We start from the raw sequence: 26,121 nt of genomic DNA, 5'->3' as shown, positions 1-26,121 counted from the left end.
TTAAAAAAAAAAAAAAATATATATATATATATATATATATATATATCTTATTGATATTTTTGTTAACTTCATTATTTTAAGAGTTGATTTAAGTTTTAAAAAGTGATATTTTAAGAATAATAGAGGTGGTCTGAAGTTGCTAAAAATAATTTGACATTTGATTTTAAACAACATAGCAGAATATATACACTTAAATATCATAACAAATAATTGACCAGGGCAGGTCAGAACAAGGAAAGCTAGGATAAAAAATTGAAGTAGATCTCTAGGGGTAGACTGAATAAGGATGAATCAACAAGGCTATTATTTTAGAGAGAAATAAGTAGGGGGTATGACTCTGGTAAACATATTCAAGACTTGGAGATCCATCAAAGGGGAAAGGATAAGGATAAGTGAAACAAAAATAAAATAAAACAAAACAAAATAAACAAAACAAAGTCTAAGATTGAGTATCAGTACAGATGATCAGGATTGAGGATAGATAAAGGTGCAGTCTAACAGTAGCTGTCAGGGGCTGAAACCCAGAATGTTGAGAATACCAATGTTAAGACTAGATATCTAGGATACTAGAATCTATCTATGATACTAGGATATTAATGGAGAAAGTGAATAGCATTCACGGGAAGAACTCTAGTCACTGGGGAATGGGATTAGTAAAGTGGAAAAAGGGCCAGCCATAAGAGTGATTTATGAATGAATCAATCCTCCTGCTGCATGAGATTTTTTTTCCCCAATATCCCATTCATGGGATAAGATTTGATCTCATGGCATGAATTAGTGGACACACATGGCAAGATAAGAGAGATGCAGTAGGTAGAGATCCAATAAGACCATTATACTGCATTCCTTTCAAAATAACATTAGGAAGCTATAGACATATTATGCCTTTGATAAAGATATATTTAGAATTTCTTTTTTAAATTGACATTGGGACTTCTGGCACATTTATTTTGAGTATCTTTATAGTGACAAATCTTGATCCTTGATCCTTTTGAAGACAGTGATTTTTTTAAAGAAATTAAAGCCAATTAGAGACACAATTAGTGAGTAATGTAGATGATCAAGCTGATGGTTAATATCTAGTTAATAAGCTAATGAAGGATGGTTAATCTAATTTTTATTTAGAAGTGACATGTAAGTACCAATGAAACTTATTTTCTAATATTACTCTGAAGTTAGTATGTATGTTTTTAATAATATAGTAGATTGGTTAGAATAAATATGTCTATAATTTATAATAATAATATAGTAAATATATCTATAAGAAATATGTCTATCATTGAATGACCCTAATTATTTAGATAAATATATAAAAAATATAAATCTGATATTTGTACTTTTTCTGATCCATCTGCCAAATATGTATTGAAAAGATGCTAAATGCAAAACATGATTATAAAATATTATGTTATAGGGACGGCTAGGTAGTGCAGTGAGTAGAGCACCAGCCCTGGATTCAGGAGGACCTGAGTTCAAATGTGGCCTCAGACACTTAACACAAAAACTAACCATGTGACCTTGGGCAAGTCACTTAACTCCAATTGCCCTCCAAAAAGCAAATATATATATTATGGTATAGTCATACTTTATAGAAAACTTTTTTTTGTCCAGACCTATGATTTCATAGGCATGGGGGAACTCCTGCTGAGGAAAGCCATCTATCAATGTAGATTGACAAGTCAGATGAACAGAGAAATTAAGTGACTTGCACTTGGTCAATCAACTAGAGCATGTCATAGATGGGACTTGGATCCAGGTTTTCTGACTCAGAGACCAGCCCTATATACACTAGCTCATGCTATTTCTCAAAAACAAAAACAAAGTAGCAGAGTTCATTTGAAAAACAACATCGTATTGCATTTAAAACATTGAGATTATAATGTTGTAAGGTCCTTGAAGGCAGCAACTTCATATGACCAGAATCCAGCACAGTACCAGGCACATAGAAAGTATTTAATACATGTTGAATGAGTCTTTTTATGTCTTTTTAACTCAATAAATTGTTTTTATTAGTCATTTTATTGCTTTTTGAAAAATCAACTTGAATAGAATTTCTGCACTTGAATTAGTTATCTTTCTCACATGTGGATTTGCCAGGCAGATGGCATTTGTACTGGAATGTATATTCTAAAGATGTTATTGAAGGAAATTAGAAGTAAAAACTCATAAGAATTCAGAGTCTTAGCTGTTAGCTAGAAGGTGGTAGTAATGCATATACTTTCTCCATAAATCACTTCTTCATAATAACAATGCCTACATAATATACTTTGACTTTTCTCTATGTCATATGCTATAATAATTATTCTTGTTACTAAAATACCTTTTTAAATAACCAAAATGTTCTTAGTTCTTATAGGTAGTGTCTAAATGATGATGAGATTTATAGCTCTTTAAAAGTAGAAAAATTAACTATCCATAAGTTTTCTCATAAGAACATTGGTATTTAGCATTTTATAGGTAAGAACTATATATGTAAGATAATGTATATAAAAGAAAAAGTTTTAATGCACCTGCTATATCTGATTTATCATTTTTATTGCTGTATTAAGTAGAGTTACAATCTAACAAAAGGACAGATAATAGTGAAATTAGTCATCTTTTCATTAAAGAACATTAAGAGCATGCATACTGCTTCCACCTAAACCTTTAAGATATTAAAATAGCTATAATTTAATAGAAGAGATAGAACAATTATTTGCAAGAAAGACTATAGATAACAGGTGGTGGGCCAAAACTTGACTTTAGTTCTCTATTAGAATGCGAATGTTAAAAAGGAATACCTGTCTATTTGAGTGCTCCAGATTTAGTTGCATACCAACCCACCCCTTTAAAAAAAAGACTATGAAAACTTCTTTTTGACATTGATTGAAGCTAAGGAAGTGGTCCATTTCTGTGGAGGAAAAATATACTGCAAAATGTATGATGAGTGCGACATTTTAAAAATCTATACCAATATTTTAATTTTCCTCAGAAGGACATTGATGATCCTTTGATAACACATTATGTATCACTTGAGAGTCATTTTTTTCCTTCCACTATATTATCATTCTCTTAGATTGAAGTGATTTAATTTCATTTTAAAGAAAATTTTATTTTACATCTCATTTTCACAATATGGCAACTGTAACATTGATATTCTTAATAAGTGTCTTGTGATATATTCTGTCATACCTGTTTCTTGGGAAAACTTTGTTTCCCTTTATTTTCAAAGTCTGGTCAATGGTGTCCCCAAAATATATTCACTTTTCCCATATATTTCCTAGAACTAAGAAAAGTAAGAACTCGTAAAAGCACAAAAATATAGATATTTGATTCCTAAATTCTTCTGAAAGGAGATGTGGAATCATGTCACTGTATCTTTAAAAAGTAAAGTTCCAATACAAATCCATTAACTTCTTTCAAATATAGCAATCCTCCTGTCCAGCTGTGAAAAGTACTAGATGATACTTATTTGCCATTTGTGTTATTTACGGTCCATGACTTTTATGGTAACTGGTTCCTATTATTGGTTTCTATTAATGTAAAACATAAGTGAACATAAATGAGGCGTGAATCATTTCTTTTTATTAGCCCCACAGTCTTCACTCGGTGCTTGCAGTAACTCCAGCTGTGACTTGTTAGTGATAACCTATTTAAAGAGGAGATCTTTAAGAATAAGGAACATGATTAGAATACTTTGTCCATTCATATTTTCAGAATGTTTTACTACTTCTCTCACAGAACAACAATAATGTTGGGGGGGGGGAGAGAGGAAGAGGAAGAAAGGGGAGAGAAAACAAGATGTAATTAGTGACACTGCAAAACCTTGAGTTGCCTGATTTGTACGGAGCTTAATGTAGTACTAATTATACTGCAAGTGGGTTTGTACCACTTACTACTTTTATTATATTATTATAATTATTATTATTACTACTACTACTTAAAATAAGATATGGTGTAAATCATCTTTAAATGCCATACAGGCTTTTCATGTGTGTGTGTACATATGTGTGTATACATATGTGTGTATAAAGAAATGGTTAATATCAGTATCTAAGTTATTAAACCATATAGCTATAGATTTTTCCATTAGGAATTTGTAAAATTATTGAGAAATTATGATCCTGAGAGATTTTTGTATATTATCAGTTAAAGGTAAGATTTGAGTTTCCTTCTAAAGCTTTCAGCTAATGGAAAATTCACATATTTCTACCTTTTTGTCATTTATGGGAGGGATTTTTGAAAGTCATGCTCAAAAATTTTTTTAATGGCTTTACTGGTTAAAAATAAGAGAAATATTTATGTAATTTAAACAAATAACACCTATTTAAATTAGAAACAAAAGCCTTATAAAGCCACAAGTTGAAGCACTCAACAATTAAAAGACCTTTTGTTATTATGGGATTAAGTGAAATCAACAATTCCATCTTTTTTCAGACTTTTTTTTCTTGGAAATGTCCACTTCCATATTGAAGCCATGAGAACATTCCTCATTGCTGTAAGAAAAGTACATCAGCCTTCATTTTTTTTCTTTATTTGTATAAAAAGCTATTGATTTTATTAATTATTTAGCTAAGAAAAACTTGTACTTCCCAGACACTCTCCATCCTTGGTCATCAATAATATGTCAAAAGAAACCCACCCCAATAAAACACTGACCTTATCCTGTATCTGTCAGGGGCCCTTCCGAGATATCGCTGAAGTATTGCAGCAGCGCTACAAGCCTTTGCAGCCAACCTTGCGGGTGGCCACATCAATCAATTCGTTAAAAGAGGCCCAGGAAGAACTCAAAAGGGAGGAATGGAAAAACCGTGTCAATGACAACATGTGAGTTTTCAATATTTCCTAACACAGTTCGGTGCCTTGTGTTTTCCAATGCCTTGTGTTTTCTACTGAGTTTAGAAACCTCTTATTGTGGAGACAGAAACCTACTGTCATATCTGATATTTCTAGCAGAAGACTTTCTTCAAGATGCAAATGTCATTGATGAGATGAGTGAGGACATGAAAGCTAAATCACTAACTCCCAACTCAGAGAGGAAGTGCAGAGAGCGATGCCTTTTGAGTAGCAAAAAAGAAATCTCTGGTCTATGTTTTTAAACTGATCTAATCTATCTTTAATTGAGGTAATCTCAGTTCATGTTCTTAGAGCTCTAAGGGGCCTCTCAAAGATGCTGGAGATAGTTGCAGTTCATAAAAAAACTTATAAAATCTGTGGGGAATTCATTATTACTGGTGTCATCTTTTCTAGATGACAATGGATTATAAAATGTGTTTTGTTGCCTTTGGAAAAAAGGAAAAAAAACTGTTTCCTCCACTTTCTGCCACCTGTAATAGTTTTTCTATGTCAGGTACACTTGCATTTGAGAGTATTATATCAGTTAGCAAGCATTTAGAATATGTTTTATTTTGTTAGTATCTAGTATGTAGAAAATCAGATTTTATTAAGTATCTTTTGAAGAGGCCCTTGATCAATACAATTTTTCATAAAATAATGCTTTAGATATACTTGGTAAAAAAACTACAGTAATTTTCAATAAAGCCTTTAATTTTATTACAGTTATTTGAAGTGTACCAATTAGTTATAGTTTTCAGCAAATGATTTTGGAAATAACTGAGTTCATTTATTGAGTGAAGGAGAAATTTTTTTTTAATTCCTATTAGATGAAGTTTTTGTACAGCTAGGTTTGATTTACTTAAAAACAATTATACCAGATTAATTCTGTTAAGGTTGAGTGAATGAAGCAAAATGTCTGATTCAATGATGAATATTTGAGGTGATAGGTTATTAATATATTTCTTATTTTATGATATTTTAAAGGCTTATAAAGCATCAACATAAATGAAATGATGTTGCTAGAAATGGCTGTTATCTTTTACAACAACAATATTGATGTTTCCACAGAAACAATTAAAAGATGCAAATTTATCTAAATTTCTTTGAGTATGTTCATGGATAAGCACAAGGTCAGCCATCACTGCTATCCCCAAATCAGAGTGAGCTGCTTTTTACTTTCTGGGGAATACTTGTAAATGCTTTCTTTTTTCTAAGTGTAGTTAATAAACTCATGGCCTGAAGCTTTCAAAAGATGAGTATTGCTCATAGGGTTTCCAGCCAATCACTGATGTTTTATATTAGAACTATTCCAGAACTATTTTGCTACTTAGCTTTGGAAGCATAGCAACACATACTTCTATCCCCTGGGACAAAATAAAATAAGACACGAAGTATTTTCTGTTCACATTGTCACCTTCCTAATTTAAGACCTTATAACATATTACTTTGACTTTCAGAATCTCTCACCATTTGACTCTTTCCTATCTTTACAATTTTCTTATACTTGACTCCCTTCTAGGAACTCCACAGCCCTGCAGTGCTGGGTTTTTTTTGCTCTTCCTATCACACTGTCCTTCTCTCAATTCTGTGCCTTTTCACTGTCTGTACTCTGTGCCTGGAATATTGTCCTTCTTAACCTTCACCTCCTACCTTCCTTCATGACTTAGCTAAAATCTTACCTATTGCAAGAAACCTTTCTTGGAAATTTAACACCAAAGAGGTCAAAGGACTTGCCCAGGATCACTTGAACCAATGTAGCAACAAATATTTATTAAGCACACCTTGCACACAAAAGATGCTATCTCTGATGATGTGGGAAATGCAGAGAAGTATATGACATAAACATAGGCTGCCTTCAAAGAGATTCCAGTCTTTTTTTTTTTTTTTAAGCAATAGGGGCTAAGTAACTTGCTCAAGGTTACACGGCCAGGTGTTTCTGGGTGGGTGCTAAGTGTCTGAGCCCGGATTCGATCTCCAGGTCGTTCTGACACTGGAGCCGGTGCTCTTACTCGCTGTGCTACCTGGCCGCCTGGGATTCCAGTCTTTTTGGCAAGACATGTTGTAAATATATGAAATACTAAAGAATACTTCAAGGATTGTTGTCCTTCATTCACAAAGAGGACCAAAATAATATCACTATGTTGGGGTCAAAGTGTCTGATTGTGGCTGATCAGACCAATATGAGCACAGAAGGTTATGTATCTTATAGAATAGTAAATAAGTAATTGCCAAAGGTGTGTGGTTGAGAATTAGTGTTATTTGTTCAGAGGAGAGGAAGACAACTTTCTACTCTAATGTTTTATGAAGAATTCTTAAAGGGAGTTGATTTGGGCCTTTAAGGCCTGAATGAGAAAACATGTTCAGGCAGAATAATTAAATTTCATTGGTTTGAACCGAGGTTTTGTAATGAAATAGGGGGAGAAAAGTTTGAATAAAGAGAAAAATAATTAAAAGAAAAGCTGGTTGGGACCAGATTATGAATATTTCTTTCATTATATCACTGTCCTATTCAAATTTTTTAAATGCTTTTGACTTTCATGATGAAGTTTAAACTTCTTGGCTTTGCGTTCAAGGCCAGTCCCAGTATGGCCCTAACTAACTTATTCATGTTTATTTCTTTTTTTTTATTCAGTGTACAAATTGGACTGGAGAGGAGAAAGTCTAGAGGCAGGAAGGTCATCTCATTCTAATAATTTGGAAGGAAAGGGTCAGGCATGATTCACAGAATCTCAGAATTGGAAAGGTTCTCCAAGTACATATAACTCAACACACCCTTGAGCTAGAATCCTGTCTACAACTTCCTCCAAAGTGGTCATACAACTTTTCCTTATAAACATATAGTGAGGAAACTAATACTTCCTTTGGAAGCCTATTTCACTTTTTGATAGCTTTAAAGTTTTGCCTTCCATCTCCTTAAAATCACCCTGCCTTCAGCTTCTACCTTCTGCTTTTAGTTCTGCCCTCTTGGGCCAGCAGAATAAGTATAATTACTCTTCTGCTTGACAACCTTTCAGAAACTTGAAGAAAGCTATCATGCTCTCCCCAAATATCCTTTTCTCAAAGCAAAACATCCCCATTTCCTTCAGTTGATACTATTATGGTATGGTCTTGAAATAATACACCATCATGGTAACTCTTCTATGAATGATTAATGTCTTTCTTAACATTTGACATTCAGAATTTAACATAATGACTAAGGGGTAGTCTGGGTCAGACAACAACAAGACCATTGCTTTCAGTGTTTTGTTCTTGATTTGATTCTCTCACTACAACTCATTGCATGGCTGTTTTTTTTTTGGGGGGGGGGCTGCCATATTGTCTTTTGATTGATATTAAATTTGTGGTCTACTAAATTCCCATTTTTTAAAAACAAATTGTTGTCATACCTCCTCTATTTTATACTAGTAAAATTTATTTTTAAAAAAGTCTAAGAAGTTACATTTATCTCTATTAAATTTCATCTTAGAATCCACATATTGTTTCAACCTGTCAGGATATCTATAGATACTGACTCTGTTGTTAATAAGTGTTTACTACCTTTACAATTTTATGTCATCTGAATACCTGATCAAAATGCCACCTATATCTTCATCCAAATCATTAATTTTCTTTTTAAATGTATATTATTGATATTTATTGTTTCTTACATCAGCATGTATCCTTCATCCACACCTGCCCTGAAAGACATTCCATATGACAAATAATATTATTTAGGAAGAAAAAAAGTCAGCACAACAAAAAAAGCCTGAAAACATGAATGATATGTAATAACCATGGATCTCCCACCTCATGAAAGGGTAGATTGATGGTGTCTTCTTAATCTCTTCTAAGTCATTAATTTTCCTTAAAAATACATCAATAGGGGTGGCTAGGTGGCACAGTGAATAGAACACCGGGTCCTGGAGTCAGAAGGACCTAAGTTCCAAAAATGACTTAAGACACTTAATACTTATGTACTGTGTGACCTTGAGCAAGTAACTTAACACCAATTGCCCTGCCTTCCCCCCTCCAAAAAAAAAGCAAAAAAAAAATACATCAATAATCATAATGTTAATAATTGTGGCATAATCTCTTATTTGAGACAAAGGAAATTAAGGTCTATGTATATATCTTGAGTTGAAGGATCATTTTTCAAAGTGATTTTATACCTTGTTTTTGATATATTTTCTTCTTAAAAATAATTATGTCCTTTATCCATATTATTTATTGTTTTTGCTTTTGATACTACTATACATCATCTCATGCCCTGGACTATTGATCTAGCCTACTGCCTCAAGTCTTCTGTCTTCTAGAGTCAATCTTCCTAAAATGCAGGTATGACCATCACACACACACACACACACACACACACACACACACACACAGATACACACCTTATCTCCAATATCTCCTTATCACCTCTAGAATCAAACATAATCAAATATAAAAAACTCTATTTGGTGTCCTTCACAATCTGTCCTTCCCTAACTTCCCAGTCTTCTTATACCTTATTTTTCCTTCCACCCCACATCGTGAGATCCAATGACACTGGCCTCTGTTCTGTTCTGTTCCCTGTGCACAACATTCCATCACTGAATATCCTTTGTACCAAGAATTATCTTCCTCCTCATCTCCACCCCCTGGCTTCCCTGGCTTCCTTCAAATCCCACTTAGAAAAATTTCACCTTTTACATAAAGCATTTCTTGTTCTCTCTTAATAATGCTGTTGTCTTCCCTCTATTGCTTATCTCTAAATTTTCCTGAATATATTTCCTGTTCATATGTAGTTGTTTGAATGATGGCTCTCCCATTAAATTATGAGCTCCTTGAGAGTTGGAACTATCCTATGTCTTTGCATTTCTAGTTCATGGGACATAGTAGGTTCTTAATAAAAGTTTATTGACTGAATGTTAGTACAAAACCAAATACATATCCCTGGGGGACTCTATAAGAAATACATGAGGTCCTGAACCAGGGAAATACTTGTAAAATAGAAAGGAAGAGATGGATTCAAGAGATGTAGAAAAGAAAACACTAAGTTTAAGGTGCTGACCGGTATTGGGAGAGGGATTTTCCACACCCATTAATTTACTCTACCAATGAAAATACATCAGTTCTAGTCCCTATGTCTGGATGGGGGTGGAAATGATATTATCAGAATTGTTTGTCCTAAAACCCTGAGAAACACTGAGTTTTTTTAGTTACTTGTCAGTTTGTGGTTCAAAGTCAAGTTGCATGAATTTTAAGAAAATGCTCTATGAAAGTCCCTCTATGAAATTCATTGTCAAACTATATTTTCTCTATATTGTATTTTAAATAGAAATATCTCTTATTTAAGAATTTCTAAATACTTCAGACACAAATAAATGTTACTTTTATTAATCCTTTTGAAATGCATTGTTCCATGGTCTGAGAGCCTTAGACTTAGAAGCTGGTTTAAATTATTGCTAGATGTATGACCTTGGATTTGTCATTTAACTTCTCTGTTTTCTCTATGTAAAATGAAGATAATAGTACTTTCATTACCTATTTTATGGTGATGTTGTGAGACAAGAATGCATTTTTGACCATATATATGTACATATAGACACATATAAATAAATAATATAATATATATAAAGTATGCTATTATAATGTTTTAATGATGCTGTAGAAATATTCACAGTTTAGTTAGAAAATTCTTTTAAGTGATCAATAGCAAAATAGAAACAAAAGCTTGCTGTTTCTGTGTACTAGCTGGCTGTTACTTTAGTGAAAACATTTCAAGAGCCAGGGCAACTAAGAATTTTCTAGCTTAAGCAGAGGCAAAGTTTGCTTTCCACTGCCATTATCTCTAGATTATCAGTGTAGCATATAGTGGACACTTAGTAAAATGTATATGGGTGAGTGATTTTATGCCTGCCTTATTCAAATAGGTCAGTCAATATTTAAATACAGTATTTGATTCACTGCATTACCATAGTATAAGCTTTGTGGAAAAGATTTAGAAGTTGTGTTATTCTGCAGAGTTAAATGATAATCAGAAGCATTTTTAAAAATTTATTATATGTATGAATATAAATATGTATGTGTGTGTATATATATACAAACAGAAGAGTGAGCGAGAGAGAGAGAAAGAGAGAGAGAGAGAGAGAGAGAGAGAGAGAGAGAGAGAGAGAGAGAGAGAGAGAGAGAGAGGAGAGAGAGAGAATATTTGAGCCTGAAAAGTCCTGCAAATCTAATACATCTCAAAAGTTTTTTGAGAGGTCTAGTTTTTTATTAAACACTTTGCAACTTTACCAATTTGCATATTTTCTGGACTGTTACTGTATTATGATAAACAGGGATTATCATATATTTTCAGATAATGTTTTCTTAACAATTCAACTTCTATTTGTAACTCTTCCATTTATTTTAATTACTAGCACAGTGTGCAACATTTATTAATCAGCGGAGCCTTTTTAAGTTAAAATACTAAATTAGCTAACCCCATTAACACAGAATACTCCAAACAAGCGGTAATAGGAGAGGTAGTTACTGAGCAAATCGTATTATACATGCGGGTGCTCTAGGGCACAGTTAAGCATGATTACCCTCTTTTGATCCAGTATTCCTCTGCCTCTCCCAGCTAATTTCCAGTGGAAATTTACAAAGTGGTGCCTTCATTTTTCCAGCTTAATTTTTCTAATGAAGTTCTGGTACTTTATAACACTGGGGATGCAGATAATAAGCCTGTGTATAATTAAGAACTTCTAGAATTTGTCTGCAAAAGAGTCCTTTATCACTTTTGCTTTGCAATAAGAACTAGCTCTCCTTTTGTCCGCTCCTTTTTTTTTAAGCAGCCCTAGTTTTAAAATGTGAACATGGACTTCTCTGTTTCCTGACATCAGAACATAAAAAAGTTTATATTATAAGTGTGTGATTAACATACCTATGCATTTGAACATTTTTGGTGGCATAACTATGACTATCATACATTTTTATTGTAGTCTTGACATTGCAGACAAATTCCTATGAGTCAAAATACCAGGCATAATGCCTGGCCATTCTACCTAAATTATGATGACTTTAGGTGACATCTAAAATTCTGATTATGAAATATAATTCATAACATGGCTATACACCAACTGTTACTTGAATTTTCCCATTTGAGCATATAAGTAATTTTTAAAATTAGTAGCTTCAGTAAGTATTCCATTCAGTTGGAATTTCCAAAGCAAATCACATTGCATAGACCTCACAATACAGTTTGGCATTTGGGACAGTGACAAAGGAGAGGAGAACATAGGGAGATTAAACCCTGCTCTCAGTCCTTTGTGTCCCCTGGCACCATGCCCCTCTTAGGCACTATGCAGCTAATAGGGGAAGGGGAAGCTAATATCAGAAATTATTTATGGTTTGGGGGAACTGTAGAGTATTTTTTAGCCCTCCTGAAAAATCAGGGGATCCTTACTTAATTCCCATTCTGAGCAATGTTCACCAAAGTTGCTGCAGTTGATGGAAGGGGTTGGGAATGGGGAGGAAGAATGGAGCTATCATTGTCCAGGTTCTTTCTTCCTCCAATCAAAGTTTCACATTCATTTTCCTGGAGAGCCTTTAGACAATATAAGGACCCTGACATCTGCACATAGTCCTTTGATACCCTAAGATCTACTTTAGTAGATTAAAGAAAATAGTTATGTTTCTTAAGCCATCTCTAGGAAGAAAGGTCTGGAAATTGTTTCTTTTCTTGGGATGTAGAAAAACTTATAGGAAAAAATTCTCTTGAATTTAGTAATTATAGGAATTTAACCTTATCACACTCTCTTTTGACATTAGAAAATAAGCTTAAATATCCTTATGGAAATCTTTTTATTTCTGTGATTTTAATCATATGCATATATGTTTTCTCAGGTGTTTATACTTTGATAAGTTATTAGTAGGAAATTAATATAGAAGTTAAAGGCAATTTTGAAATTAGAAATCAGTGTTGCTCTGAAAAACATGTGCCAGATGGTATACTATAGTTTGTGTGGAGCTAATTGTTCATGGTCCTCTTTAGACTGGCAGATAAATTCTGTTTTATCTGAGCTGGAACAAGAAGACAAGAGATAGAATCACTAGTGCATAGACCCTGTTTAGGCAAAATTATAGCAGAGCTGTTCACCCAGGTAGAGTTAAGGTTGTGTCAGCATTTCCAACTATAATCTTCCCTGTAAAGAACATTAAATAAGAATAAGATCCTTTAAAAAAAAAACCAAGAATTTAATTTGCTAAATTTCTTTTTAAAACTTATTATTAGGATAGCTTATTTTGACACAGTAGACACATGTCCCAGAACAAGAATTTATCAAAGTCCGTTTCCTCAAAAGTCGATTTGTTATTAAAAAATGTCTGATAGAATCTACTAATAAATCCCTGTAACTCATTAATTTTATTCTTTAGAATTTTTAAAAATAATATCCTCAAATTCTTCTTTTGGAACAAGATGATTTGGCCTTTCTTTAGGATCCATTTGGGTACTTTATATTTCTGTAGATATTCAATCACTTTAAATTTTCAGTTTTATTGGCATATAGTTGAGTATAGTAGTTTCTGATTTAGAAAAAAATTCTACTTCATGTGTCATGAATATACTCTTAATTTTGATCTTATCTTGTTTTTTTCTTTTTCTTAATTAACTAGTTAATGATTTATCTACTATTTTGCATAACACTTTTATAACCTTTTTGTATTCAATTTTATTTTCCTCTCAACTTTCATTTTTATAGTTTATTTTGTGCTTGTTTTAGGATTCTTAATTTGTTGGTTTTCTATTTTTAATTGCATGCTCATTTTTTTTTTAAGCAATCGGGGTTAAGTAACTTGCTCAAGGTTACATGGCCAGTTATTTCTGGGTGTGGTGCTGAATATCTGAGCCCAGATTTGATCCAGGTCATCCTGACACTGGAGCCGGTGCTCTTACTCGCTGAGCCACCTGGCTGCCCCTAAGCAATTGGGGTTAAGTAACTTGCTCAAGTTTACACGGCCAGGTGTTTCTGGGTGGGTGCTAAGTGTCTGAGCCCAGGATTCAATCTCCAGGTCTTCTCAACACTGGAGCCGGTGCTCTTACTCGCTGTGCTACCTGGCTGCCCCCATGCTCATTTGTTAATCTTCTCTTTTTCTTCTTTGTTAATAAAACTATTGAAAGATATGGACTTGTCCTCTAAAGAATGTGTTTAGCCAACATCATAATAGACATTCTATATTGTTGATTTACTATTATCTTTCTCTTCTATATAATTGTTTTTTCTATGAATTCATATATGATCCACCAATTAGTCAAGCTATAATTATTTATCTTTCACTTGGGCCTTCATCTTTTACTCATTTACTTCATTGATTGCAGTTTTTAATTTTTATTACTTATAAGAATATATTAAATATTTCTGCCTTTCTTTACTTATTTATGAATTTTTATGCATTAGCACATGATCAGTTTTTTAAAAGGTACTGTGAATATTGAAAGAAAATTATATTCTTTGAATAATCATAAAAAGCCTGTTGAATCTAGTTTCCTAACCTTCAATTTGGAGCTATAATTTCCATCATCTTCATCTTTCTATTAGTTTTGTCAAAGTTTGAAAGGGTCATGTTAAAGTCCCCTATAGGTATTGTCTTCTCAAGATTTATTTGTATTTCAACTAGTCTTTACTTTAGGACTTCAATGCTCTATTATTTATTATATACACATTTAAATTGTTTCATTGTGTTTAGTGACTTTAAGCATAGCATAGTTTTCCTACTGTCTTACTTGAAAGCATCAATTTTTAGTTGTGCCTTACCTAAAGTCATGATTATAATGCCAATTTTTTGAATTCAGCTAAAAAGTAATTTTTTTAGTCCTTCCATTTTACTCTCTGAGTGTATTTGCATGCAAGTTCATTTCTTGTTTTTGCAACAACTTGCTGGCCTCTGTTTTCTAATATGTTATAAAATTATATCCCATTTTATAGATGTGTTTAGATAATTCATAATCAAGGTTATAGTTGTTAACTTCATTTTTTCTCCATGAAATTTTATAAATTTTCAACCTCAAATCATCACTTTATTAGCAGTTTCTTTTTCTTGAAGAAATTTAATTTCAATTCTCATTTTCATATGCAACTGTACCTTCCCTTCCCTTTGCAATCATCACAAATCTAATACCACATCCAGATCCAGATCCTTTTATTCCCTTCCTTCCTTCCTTCTTTTCCTTGTCCAACTCAGCTAAAAATATGGTTCAGTTATCCATCCCCATCCACCCACCATCATCTCATGTCTCTAAATAATATCCTTTTCATTTTTAACCATCTACCAGGAAAATAAGATCTATGCTCGATGGTCATCTTGCTATCTTCTGTGACACTGCTCTCCTCTCTCCACTAGGGATGACAAGCCTGTCACTCTAGGACAGAGAGAGAGACAGAGACAGAGAAAGACCTATCTTTCAGAGCTTCAATGGACTTTTGTCCTTTCTGTTATGTATAAATACTCATTTGTCACTTAGTCTATCCATGCTCATTGACTTTTTTCATTCTTGTTATTTGTTTAATTTGCATATCAAAGGCCCTGACTCTTGTTTTCTTTAAAACAATGATAGTTCATTGATTCTACTAGAAATATCTATATTATCTATATCTATTCTGTTACATCTATCCTATTTTATATGTATTTAGTTATTGATGTCTTGTCTTCCTCATTAGAATGTGAGCTCCAGTATAGCAGTGATTGTTTTTGTCCTTCTTTGTAGAAGGGCTTAGCACAGTGGCTACTACATAAGTGCTAAATAATATTTATTGTATGACAGAAAAGAGTACATTCAGCTTTGTTGAATATGCCATTTGTTAGGTAAAAGTCAATTTTCTTGAGTTTTAGATATGTCATATTATAGCAATTTATTTTACTTCTCCACCCCAATCCCATCAAGATCTTCCTTAGACTCCTCCTCAAACCCTCCCTAAACACCTCCTCTAGTCACCCCCAGACTACTTGACCACCCCTAGATCCTTCCCACAGTCTTTCTGCATATAGCATCCATCTTGCCTCCATGCAGGTGCTCAGATTCATTCTGGCCTGCTTGTCAATACAAGCATTACAAATGTTGAGATTCCTTAAATTCTACCCAATATGGCAGATCTTTAATAAACTTTACTTTTCTTTGGCTGAAAAAGAATTACTTCTGGGCAATTTTCTTTTGTGTTTTCTGTAATGAGATGTTCAGGCTTCATTTTATTATTTTTTTGGAGACCAGTAATTCTTAGATGGTCTTTGATGTGGACTTCTTCAGGCTGAGACCTTTTTTATTGACCCATGGAGAAGTGAAGGAAAAAAATTTATTAGTACAGTATCCACATTCATGAGTATTATGTGCAAAGGGAAGAACCACCAGGAGAGAAGAGATTGTTAAAACAAATATTATGTTTTCTATATGGCATATATATGTATGTATAGATTTATATATGTATGTATTTATAAATATATATACACATACATACATATCACGTGCTCATACTAACATTTGAAATTATTTTTAACCTTAAATTAAGGTTTCTGGTAACAGGGTAACCTGTTTTCATTTACCTCATTGTGACCATATCCTTGAACCAGACAGAATCGTTTAGACCTCTGGGCCACCAAATAACTTTGCACCATTCAGTTCCTTACATGAACAAGTTTGCATTTCAACTCCAGGCCAAAGTGGAGAAGTGGGAAAAGCAGTGAAGTGAGCAGTATGTCTGACACATCTTTTGGGTATTAGTGAGTATTCCATTATATGTAATAGTATATACTATATAATAAACTTTGCAGTTGATTTAAGTATGGCTATATCTGAATATTAATTACCTGAACCCGACAAACTTAATCTTATCTAGTTCTGTCCTTAAGATCATTTCTTTTGTTTTGAAGAAACTTGAAGAATTCTAGTTTAATTATCTTTTAATGTTATTCTGATATCTTTTCTATCTCCACATTTTGTTGGTTTCTGAATTTATGATTCTGTTTTTCCATAGTTTCTGCTTTGCGTTTTCACTTCTTGTAAATAGTCCATTCCCTCATTTATCTCCTTTAAATGTTATGTAAGGGTTACTATCAATTTTTATATATTTTTTAATTGTTTATTGAATTTCTGAACCACTCTGAAAATTTGTGTAAATTGTTAAAGTCTCCTTTCTTACAAACTATTTGGCATTATTATAGTACTATTTTTATTACTTTGGGAGATTTTTCATTTGTTTTAATTGTAACAGATGTTTTTATTCATAGCATTGGGGACTCTCTTTTTTGTCTATTAGTCTCTCCTGTTTTCTGTGAGGTTTTTGTTGTGCAGAATACTTTCATCTTTACTTTTTGCTATGGTTCTTTTACTTTATTTGGTATATTTTCTGTAGTTTTGTAATAATGAAAGAAAGCTGGGTTTCGACATGCCCATTCAATTAACTATCCTGCAAGAAGAACCCTATTTTTCAAAATTTCACACAGCACTATGGTAGTTCATGACCAAAGTTGTCCCTAGCCAAAGTGTAAACAATGATTAAGAACACAATTCTTGAAATCTTGACCAAAATATACTTTCTCCTAAGTGTCTCTGAATTATTTGGATTGGTCACAAATATTTATGCCATAAGTGAAAAAAAGAACTGCTCATATTGAAAGAGATTTGGAGTTTTGTTTGCATGAAATAGTATGTAACATTTTTAGAAATAAAGAGTTTGTGGATGAAATATTTTAAATTTTTCTGTTAACATTTTCATGATGCCTATACTTCTGTTGATATATTTTTTCCCTTTCCCCCATTCTCTACATTGTGCATGGTATTAGCTATTTTTTAAAGGAGGTCTTATTGAGAAAAAAATGAATTATCTTTTTTCCGGTTTTAACAACAATGTATGAGATAAATCCTATTTTTCCTTTAAGACTTATATGACTGCTACTTGCTTAGGACCTTTAAATGTAAAATCAGTTGTACTATAATGTGACATGTCTTCCCCAAAAGCACTTCTTTTGCAAAATGGCACAATAAAATCCATAGAGCTTATGAGTACCATGGGATTAGGGGCACCACACTCAAAAACTTTATCAGTGAAACATTAAAAAAAAAACTTTATCAGTGAAACATTAAAAAAAAGATAAGAACATAATAGAAAGTCATAGTACAGTTTTATACATGTTAAACTGAAGCCCTGAGTGATACCACCTCCCTCAGCCTCATCTCCCTTCTGATCAAAAGGCTTTAGTGGGGAAGTTCCAAACTCCTTCCAATGCCTTCCTTTGCAAAGGACAGAAACTGGGCTCAGTTTACTCCACTTTGTATCTGCTGTCTTCCTTGATCCCTTCACCTCCATGGATCAAGATGCCTTCTAGTATACTATCTCATCCTACCCCTTCCCTGCCTCCTTTTGTATGTTATCTCCCCCTTTTGATTTCAAGCTCCTTGAGGGCAGGAATGATCTTTTTTTAATTTTGTCTCCAGCACTTAATACTGTTACTGGCACATGGTAAACACTTAATAAATTTTTATTGTATTAGATTGAATTATATGGTAAACAAATACAGAAATACTACAATAAGTAGTGACCATATTGTTGTTTTGCCAGCAGGAATGAGTTGTGTAAGCCAAAACTCAGAACTCTTCCAGGAGGCCATGGAGGAAGGGGGTAGATACGGGGGCTGGTACAAATCTGCTGTTCTCTGCTCACAACTTCTATTGTACTGGAAGATATACAATACATATGGCACTTTTCCTTAAGAAGGACTTGAAGATTATTTGTGGAAGTGGGCCTCCAGAAGTTTTGTAGCTTATGAACTTCTATGAAGTGGTATGGTTTTTTCTGCATACTTATTTCTCCTGTAAGAAATCACTCAGATAGCACAGCGAGTAAGAGCACCGGCTCCAGTGTTGAGAAGACCTGGAGATCTAATCCCAGGCTCACACACTTAGCTTCCACCCAGAAGCACCTGGCCGTGTAACCTTGAGCAAGTTACTTAACCCCAATTGCTTAGGGGTGGCCAGGTGGCTCAGCGAGTAAGAGCGCCGGCTCCAGTGTCGGGATGACCTGGATCAAATCCGGGCTCAGATACTCAGCACCACACCCAGAAATAACTGGCCCTGTAACCTTGAGCAAGTTACTTAACCCCAATTGCTTATAAAAAAAAAAAAAAAGAAATCACTCAGAAACAAATTCTAAATTCAAGTTTGCTCAAAACATTTCCTAAGCATATCAATCACAATTAGAACAAATTCATGTTTTCAAAACATGAATAATAGCAGAATTTACTATATCTAGCATAAACTACTTCAGGCTTGAACAAAATAAAACTGAATCTCTGTGCCCAGTCTTTATGTGAAGGAGAATGAAATGCTTCAAGTCACCATGAAATAGGAGGCAAATGACAGTACTATTGTGTGTGGCAGAGATACTTCTGTTGACTTGGGAACACTTCAGCTTTGGAAAATATAAAAAGGAAGAAGAGAGGTTTCCCTCAGTATCCTTAATTGCAAAGCTGCATCACTAGCGTAATTAGTATACACTAATAAGGCAAACAGCCTTGACCCTGAGTTATGATTTTCAACCAACCAGCATTCTCCTCACCATCACTAAATCAGTGTTTTTGTTGAGGTTCAGGTAGCCATAAAATGTTTAGGTTTAGGGTATAGGGGTGCTTGAGACCCCAAAATATCAACACATCAGGACCTGCCAAATGAATTCGATTCAAGTCTTCTCTCAGCCAAAGTAAACAAAGTTTATTAAAGATTCGCCATAATGGGTAGACTCTTAAGGAGCCTAAGTATATGTGAAGCTTGTATTGACAAGCAGACCAGAATAATCTGACACAGAGTGAGTCTGTGCTAGATTGAATTCTAGGCCCCTTCATGGAGGCAGGATGGATCTTATATACAGAAAGACTGTGGGAGGATTTAGGGGTGGTCTAGAGAAGGGGTTTGGGGAGGGTCTTGAGGAAGAGTCTAAGAAGGATATTGGGGGCTGAAGTCAGACACCAGTAATGAGATTAAGGGAGGGAAATAACTGAAGGCTACTTGGAGATGACAGACAATGGAGGGCTAGGCTAGGTTAAGAGTAACAGAGATTTGGGCCTAGCTATAAAGAAAGGCTTATGGCCTCCCACAAATGCCTCTTCAAGTGGGAAGACTCATTCAGAGTTCAAGGGGTTTCTCAGAGTCTGTACCCCATCATTTTGATCTGGATTCTTACATAGGAGCATGACTGTTTTGTTCTCTGTCTCAGACCCCACTTACTTGGCAATAGGTTCTCTCTTTGCCTTCCCTTCATATTGCTTCATCTGAAGTTAGAATTTAAACACATGGTTTAATCAGATTAGTAAAATGCATAATAAAAACAGAAGTATTAATCACATATAACATAGATTATATGCTTGATTTGCTTCTAGTATTCAGTCCTTCCTCAAGGCTGAAACCCTTTTTAGGCCATAGTCAAATTTCATTCTCTTTAGTTTCCTATAGCTACAGTGTAGACTGGGGAGAGAGCTATGTAGAAATTCAGAGTTTGATAAACTTTACTTTCCCCACTGAAATGGGAGTGAGACAGAGACAGTTAACTCAAGTCTTGATTAGAGAATGATGTAAAAATTTCATTGATTTTAATGGTCAAACCATCAGGGCAAAACAGAGGAACCCCCCCCCCCCAAAAAAAAAAAGTTATCTAATTCAGCCTTCTCTTTTTATGGAAAAACTAAAGCCCAGAAAAAGGATTGAATGAACTTTCCCAGGTCACTCAGCAAGTGACAGGGCTAGGATTTGAACCCAGGTTTTCTGCTTCTAAATTCAGGACTCTTTCTACTGTACCAGTAAGTCAAAATTTCTTAGGTGTTTATTATTTGCCAGACACTATGCTAAGCCCTGGTACTACAAACACAAGCAGAAAAGAATTACAGTCCCTTCCCTCAAGGGGTGGTGGTGAAGGTACCTTAGCGGAGGGCAAAATGTAGGCAGGTTTTGTTCAGATAAACCAGCAGTGCAGTCTAAGAGGAATGAAGGGCCTCCCCCTAAACTGGAGGTTCTGGGAGAAACTTACTAATCAGAGGGAGTGGTTACAGAGGTAGAAGGTATGTACAACATGAGGAGTCAGCCATGTGTAGAGTGCGTTTCCAGGATGAAGAGGTTCCTATGGCAGTGGAGAAAATCCTGCTAAGATAAGTCACATGTGGAGCCTGGAGAAGAATGAATTGATGCCACCAATCATAATTCTGAAATGCACGCATGGAGTTAGAGTTCAAGTTGGCATTCTTATATAATCCTACAAGTGCAGGTGATGAGGGACGGAATCTCAATAGGTTCAGTAGGAATTCTGATCTTGTCTAAGACCAGAAAATCTGCAATACCTTCTGGAAAGAATTCAAGGTCTCAGGCTTAATTGGAGAAGTTTATTGTTATGCTTCTATGAGAAGCAGGCAAGAGTCCTTTAGGGGACCTGCAAGTGAGAGGGGTACACTTTTACCTTTAAAGGGTAGGGCTGCCATTGTCAGGGCTGACCAGATGGGAGAGGCCTCAGTGCATAGACAAAGGTCAGAGCTGACCAAGAGGAGCATGTGAATAGATAGTTTAGATAAGATTTGGGCCAGGCCAAGGAGACAAAAGGCAAGGACAAAGGAGGGTGTGGGCCAGGCTGAGAAGAAATGAAGAGATTAAGTAAGAACAAAGGGGTCACAGGGTGTTGCCTAAGTGGAGTGTGGGATGGGGAGAAGGGGCAGAGCTCAAGGATGGGAAAGGACAAATTGCAGTTACAACTGAACAGACTGGTTTTACAAGTTGGTTTCACAAATTGATCTAGACCCCAGGTACCCCATCACAGGTATTATGTAGAACTATCCTACTTTAATCCATTTTCCTAATCATAATGTATAAAAATCCTTTTCTGTAGTTGTGTTATTCTACAATATCTGTACTTTCAAATCATCCCTGATTCCATTCATCAGTCCTGAAATAAAGATGAAGTATCAGTTTATTATTTGCAGTTAGTGCTCAGTCTATGAAATATACCTTAAAAAGTTGACATTCATTTCAAATTATTTTAGAGATGACTAAATAATTTTTTTTCTTTGTAGATGTAGTTATGATATCTATAGGATTCTATGATTGTAGATTTAGAGCTGGAATGGACCATGGATATCATTGAATCCAACCTTCCCTTTTTATTTCACAGATGAAGAAACCGAGGCCCAGGGAAGTAAAGTGACTTTCCCAAGGTCACACAGTAAGCATTAGAAGAAGGGTCTGAATCTAGGTCCTCCAATTCCAAAGCCTTTGTTTTTTCATATTATCACACAGCATTTTTATATATTTCTACCTACTATATCCCTAAGTTAAAAAAAAAGGTGTTAGTATATGAAATGAAAATTTTTTCTCTATATCATATTGAAGCGAGTACAAAATATATTGAAACCATTTCACCAGTCATTTCATTTCAAATGTAACCATTCTATATTACAAATGAAAAATATTTGACAGCATTTTGTAATCCATTAGTATGAATTAAATAGCTAGAAGTATTAAGATTTTTATAAGTGCTAGAAATAAATTCATCAGCAAGTTATTAATTGCACACATTATAAAACTAGTAACAGGATTTTCTTTGTCATACAAGATTAAAAAATTTCACATGCATATTTTTCACAAATGACTTGACATACATAATTTATACATTCACAGTTAAGTATCCCTATAAAATATCTTTGGATGAAGAAAACTGATTCATTGATAAGAAGTCTATCTGATTGTTAGACAATGTTTGCACTGTTTAGAATGCATTAGCCAAAATATTGAAGTAATTATTTCTTAGGTTTTAGAAATTATTAAGATTACTACAATTAAAAATATATTTTGACTAAATTTATGAAAATATTTAATCACATTAATTGCTTAGTAGATTAAATGAACCTTTGTTTGACCAGTTTGGGTTTAATAGATATATTTACTCTTTTAAGGTTTAACTCCATGATCAATCAGACAGACAGAAAGACTAACAGAATAAGTGACTGCCTGAATAGTTCCCAAATTTCTATCTCCAGATGCCATATTTGCATGAAATTAAATTGTACAGATTTTTATTTCACATAAAATTCCCCTAAGTCCTTCTCCTTTCATTATCCCAAAGTAAATATTTTTTTTTTACTTTCTCATTTTTCCTTCCTCTTCCTCCTCCTTGACAAATGATTCCCAAATTCTCCTTTGCAATTTAGAAATATACCCCCTGTTTCTTCACTGAGGAAACTTATACTTCCTCGATCTTTCCTTACCACCTTGGTGATGTCATCTTACCCTGAAGTTCCTTACATAAATACCAGTAGTAGTTTCTACCTCAGATGATTTACCTGCCTATATGAAAGAGAAGTAAATTTATCCTATAAATATACAGGATAATTGATACAGGATAATTGATGATTGTAGTGAGGGGGCGTGTAATGGGAATGCAAATTTAAAGATCTTCCCTGCCCCTAGGCTAAAGTGCACCTGGAGCCTGGGGTGGGAGGCTTGTTTTTCAGTAGATACTTTTTGATTGGCCAGTGGGTCCAGAAGGTTGCATTCTCTGAGCCAGGAGAAGGCTGTATAAGCCCTGATGTGTAGCTTTGTTTTGGGGCTCACTTTGAGAAGTGTTCTGTGATTTGATGAGACTCTGGGAAGCTGTTGTTGAGAGACCTCTCCACTTTGAAAAACCCAGATGTTGATTTGGTAGGGCTGTAATGGTTGGACAGTTTGGAAATCTGTCTACTTGATCTGTTTCTCTGTCTTGATAATTCTATCTGTATACTCTGAACTTCAGGGTGCTGACCTTTTTCCCCTGAACTAGGTAAACCATACATATTTGACTGATTAAAGTAGGCTTGTTAACCCATTTTGAGTTGCTTTCCTTTAACAAAGCAGATCTAAGAACCTGTGCTGGCAGCCACCCTGGGGACGCCTGGGGTGGTTGCTGCTACAGGGAGTTGTTTATAAGCTGTGTTATTAATAAAGTTTGTGATCTTACTGGAGTTTATTTTTTTCCAAGAGGATACAAATTTGGCATGATTCCTATTCCATGTGGCATATAAAGTAAAACTAATCATTGATTTTCCAAAGTACTCGTTTTTCATTTTATTGCCACAGTAATGCATACAAAAGGATTTTGTTTACAGGATCTCACAGCCTTATATTATATTGCTTTCAAAGAACCCAGACAAGCCTGTAGCCACTTCAAAACCATATATGCAAATATGCTGACTACCTCTTAATGCCATGGAATTTTCATCATTTATTCTCCTCTGTAGCTAGCCCTGAAATGACTATGGGATGGGGAAGATATTTTTGTGCAAGTATAAATCCTGCAGCATCCCAAGGTCCTGACAGAAGATTTAACTCAGGAGCTGTTTCTTGATGGCTTTTCTGATCTCATCCGAAAATATTCACTCCCTCCCCAAATTTTCTTAGAGTATTTTGGAATTCTTCTTTGTACATATTAGGCACTAATGCATATTTTGCTTTTATGAATGTGTATTCATGTTCAATTTACCCAAAGTAGATAAGGAACTCTTGAGAACATAGACTGTGTAATTTTTCATCTTTATATTTCTAGTTTCTAAAACTACAGTTTCTAAGTACAAAGTATTTAATACTTTTTTTAACTAAATTGAATAAAAGAATATTTGTCTCAACTTGTGTTTTGGGATGACTCTGTTCCATAGTGATGCTACTTGATTTGAAAAGAGGGAAAGCAAACCAGGCAGGTAATGGTGGAGCATAGTGTTCCTGGAGATTCTGGAGATCTAGTGTTCTTGAGTGGTTTTCCTTCTTGTCTCAGTTTATGTTGTCATGCATTTTAGGATCATAAATCTTGTGCATCATCATATTTTTCATTCTATCAGGGTCTTGGAAAGAAAATTCATTAGAATTGGCCAGTAAGAGGTAAAGGACAATTTATAGCCTTCTTTATCCTCTCAAAGGTCATGGCACCATCACTCGTATTGAGCTCTGTGTGTGTGTGTTCATAGGGATGAGTGGCATTAGAGTGGGCAGTAATAAGAGAAGAAAGAATGCTCTAGAAGGATTATGTTGGAAGACATATGAAATGATGTTGAATAAAGTGTGGTTATATTAAGAGCCTTAAATGGTGGAGTTACAAGTTTCACCTTGATACAATATGCAATAAAGAGCCAATGTAAATTTTTCACATAATGAAAGCAGTGTTTTAGGACTATCAGTCTGCAAATAAGAAGGGTAATATGAGGAGTGAATTGGAATAATAGTGACTAATTCAACTCCATTTTATTGGACAATTATTTATTAAGCACCTACTATGTGAAAAGCACTAACCCTCATGGTAGGATATATTAGGATAAAAGCAAAACCTTCTTTTCCTTCAAGTTAAGCTCTAGAAAAATACAATGTGCACACAAATAAATGCAATAGAATGAAAAGCGAGGATGGAGAGAATTACTCAAAACTGGAATAATAGGGGAGGTTTTCCAAAGATGGTGGTACCTGAGCTGAGCTTGGAGGAAGATGAAGATTCTGGGAAGAGATAAGGAAGGAATGATCATTTGCACAGAGGTGGTACTTGAGTCAACAAGAGATAAGGATTCCATGAGAGCAGTGATTACATGGGACACCCATGCTCATGAGGAGGGATGATCCTACAAAGAAAAGAGAAAATGTTCCAGATAAGTAGGAGGGAAACCATGAAAGAGCAGTTTCAGAGAAACCAAGGGGGAAGAGAGTATCCATGATGTTAACAATATAAAAAGCTTCCAAAGTAAAAAGTTAATAACCTTTTGTTTTAAGGGATATGAGGATATATTGCCATTTGGAAAGACTGTCAATTCTCTGTTAAGAATAGGCAATAAAATGAGATTTAAAAGGATAACTGAAGAAGGAAAGGGGAGGAACTCAGTTAAGGTGGTAGTATAGGGTACTTTTGTAATAAATTCTTAGCATCAATGTCAGTAATTCCATTTAATTTGTGTGTGTGTGTGTGTGTTTTTTGCTTTGGTTTCATTTTTTGTTTTGTTTTAGATATGCCTGAACTTAGACCCTAAAATATTCCTCTCATACTCCTCCCCACCCCTTGCCCCCAAACAAGAAGAAAAATCATTTCATTCACAAAGATAGAAATAAAAGAGAAGAGTCTGGATGAAGAAGTAAAAGAATTTTGAAATACAAAGTAGAAGAAATGAAGAGGATTTCATGAGGGATGACCTTGGTTTTCTCAATAAATAGGAGGCTAGGACATCTACTGATATGGAGGGTAATAGGGGAAGTATTGGGGAGTTTGGGGAGAGAATAAAAGGCAAAAGAAGAGACATTTATTTGATGTACTTTAAACAATGTTTTTTTTT

General features: G+C 34.4%; 1 protein-coding gene and 1 long non-coding RNA gene across 3 annotated transcripts in view; one reads left to right on the top strand and one right to left on the bottom strand.

Moving 5' to 3' along the window:
* Window positions 1–26,121, bottom strand: part of LOC138144645 (uncharacterized) — a 157,472-nt gene that overhangs the window by 33,383 nt on the left and 97,968 nt on the right. The window lies entirely within an intron of this gene.
* SPATA17 (spermatogenesis associated 17) overlaps window positions 1–26,121 on the top strand; it is a 282,415-nt gene that overhangs the window by 196,854 nt on the left and 59,440 nt on the right. For both annotated transcript variants that reach the window (XM_069066027.1, XM_069066028.1), the window contains one exon: window positions 4,658–4,806. In XM_069066027.1, the coding sequence (XP_068922128.1) occupies window positions 4,658–4,806 (149 nt within the window). The remainder of the gene's footprint in view (window positions 1–4,657; window positions 4,807–26,121) is intronic.

The sequence above is a fragment of the Petaurus breviceps genome, unplaced genomic scaffold (assembly GCF_028583685.1).
Source record: "Petaurus breviceps papuanus isolate PSGF00001 unplaced genomic scaffold, PetGlider_PUasm1.0 90702, whole genome shotgun sequence".
NCBI lineage: Eukaryota > Metazoa > Chordata > Mammalia > Diprotodontia > Petauridae > Petaurus > Petaurus breviceps.
The sequence above is the reverse complement of the archived record's forward strand: the minus strand, read 5'-3'. Positions and strand labels throughout refer to the sequence as shown.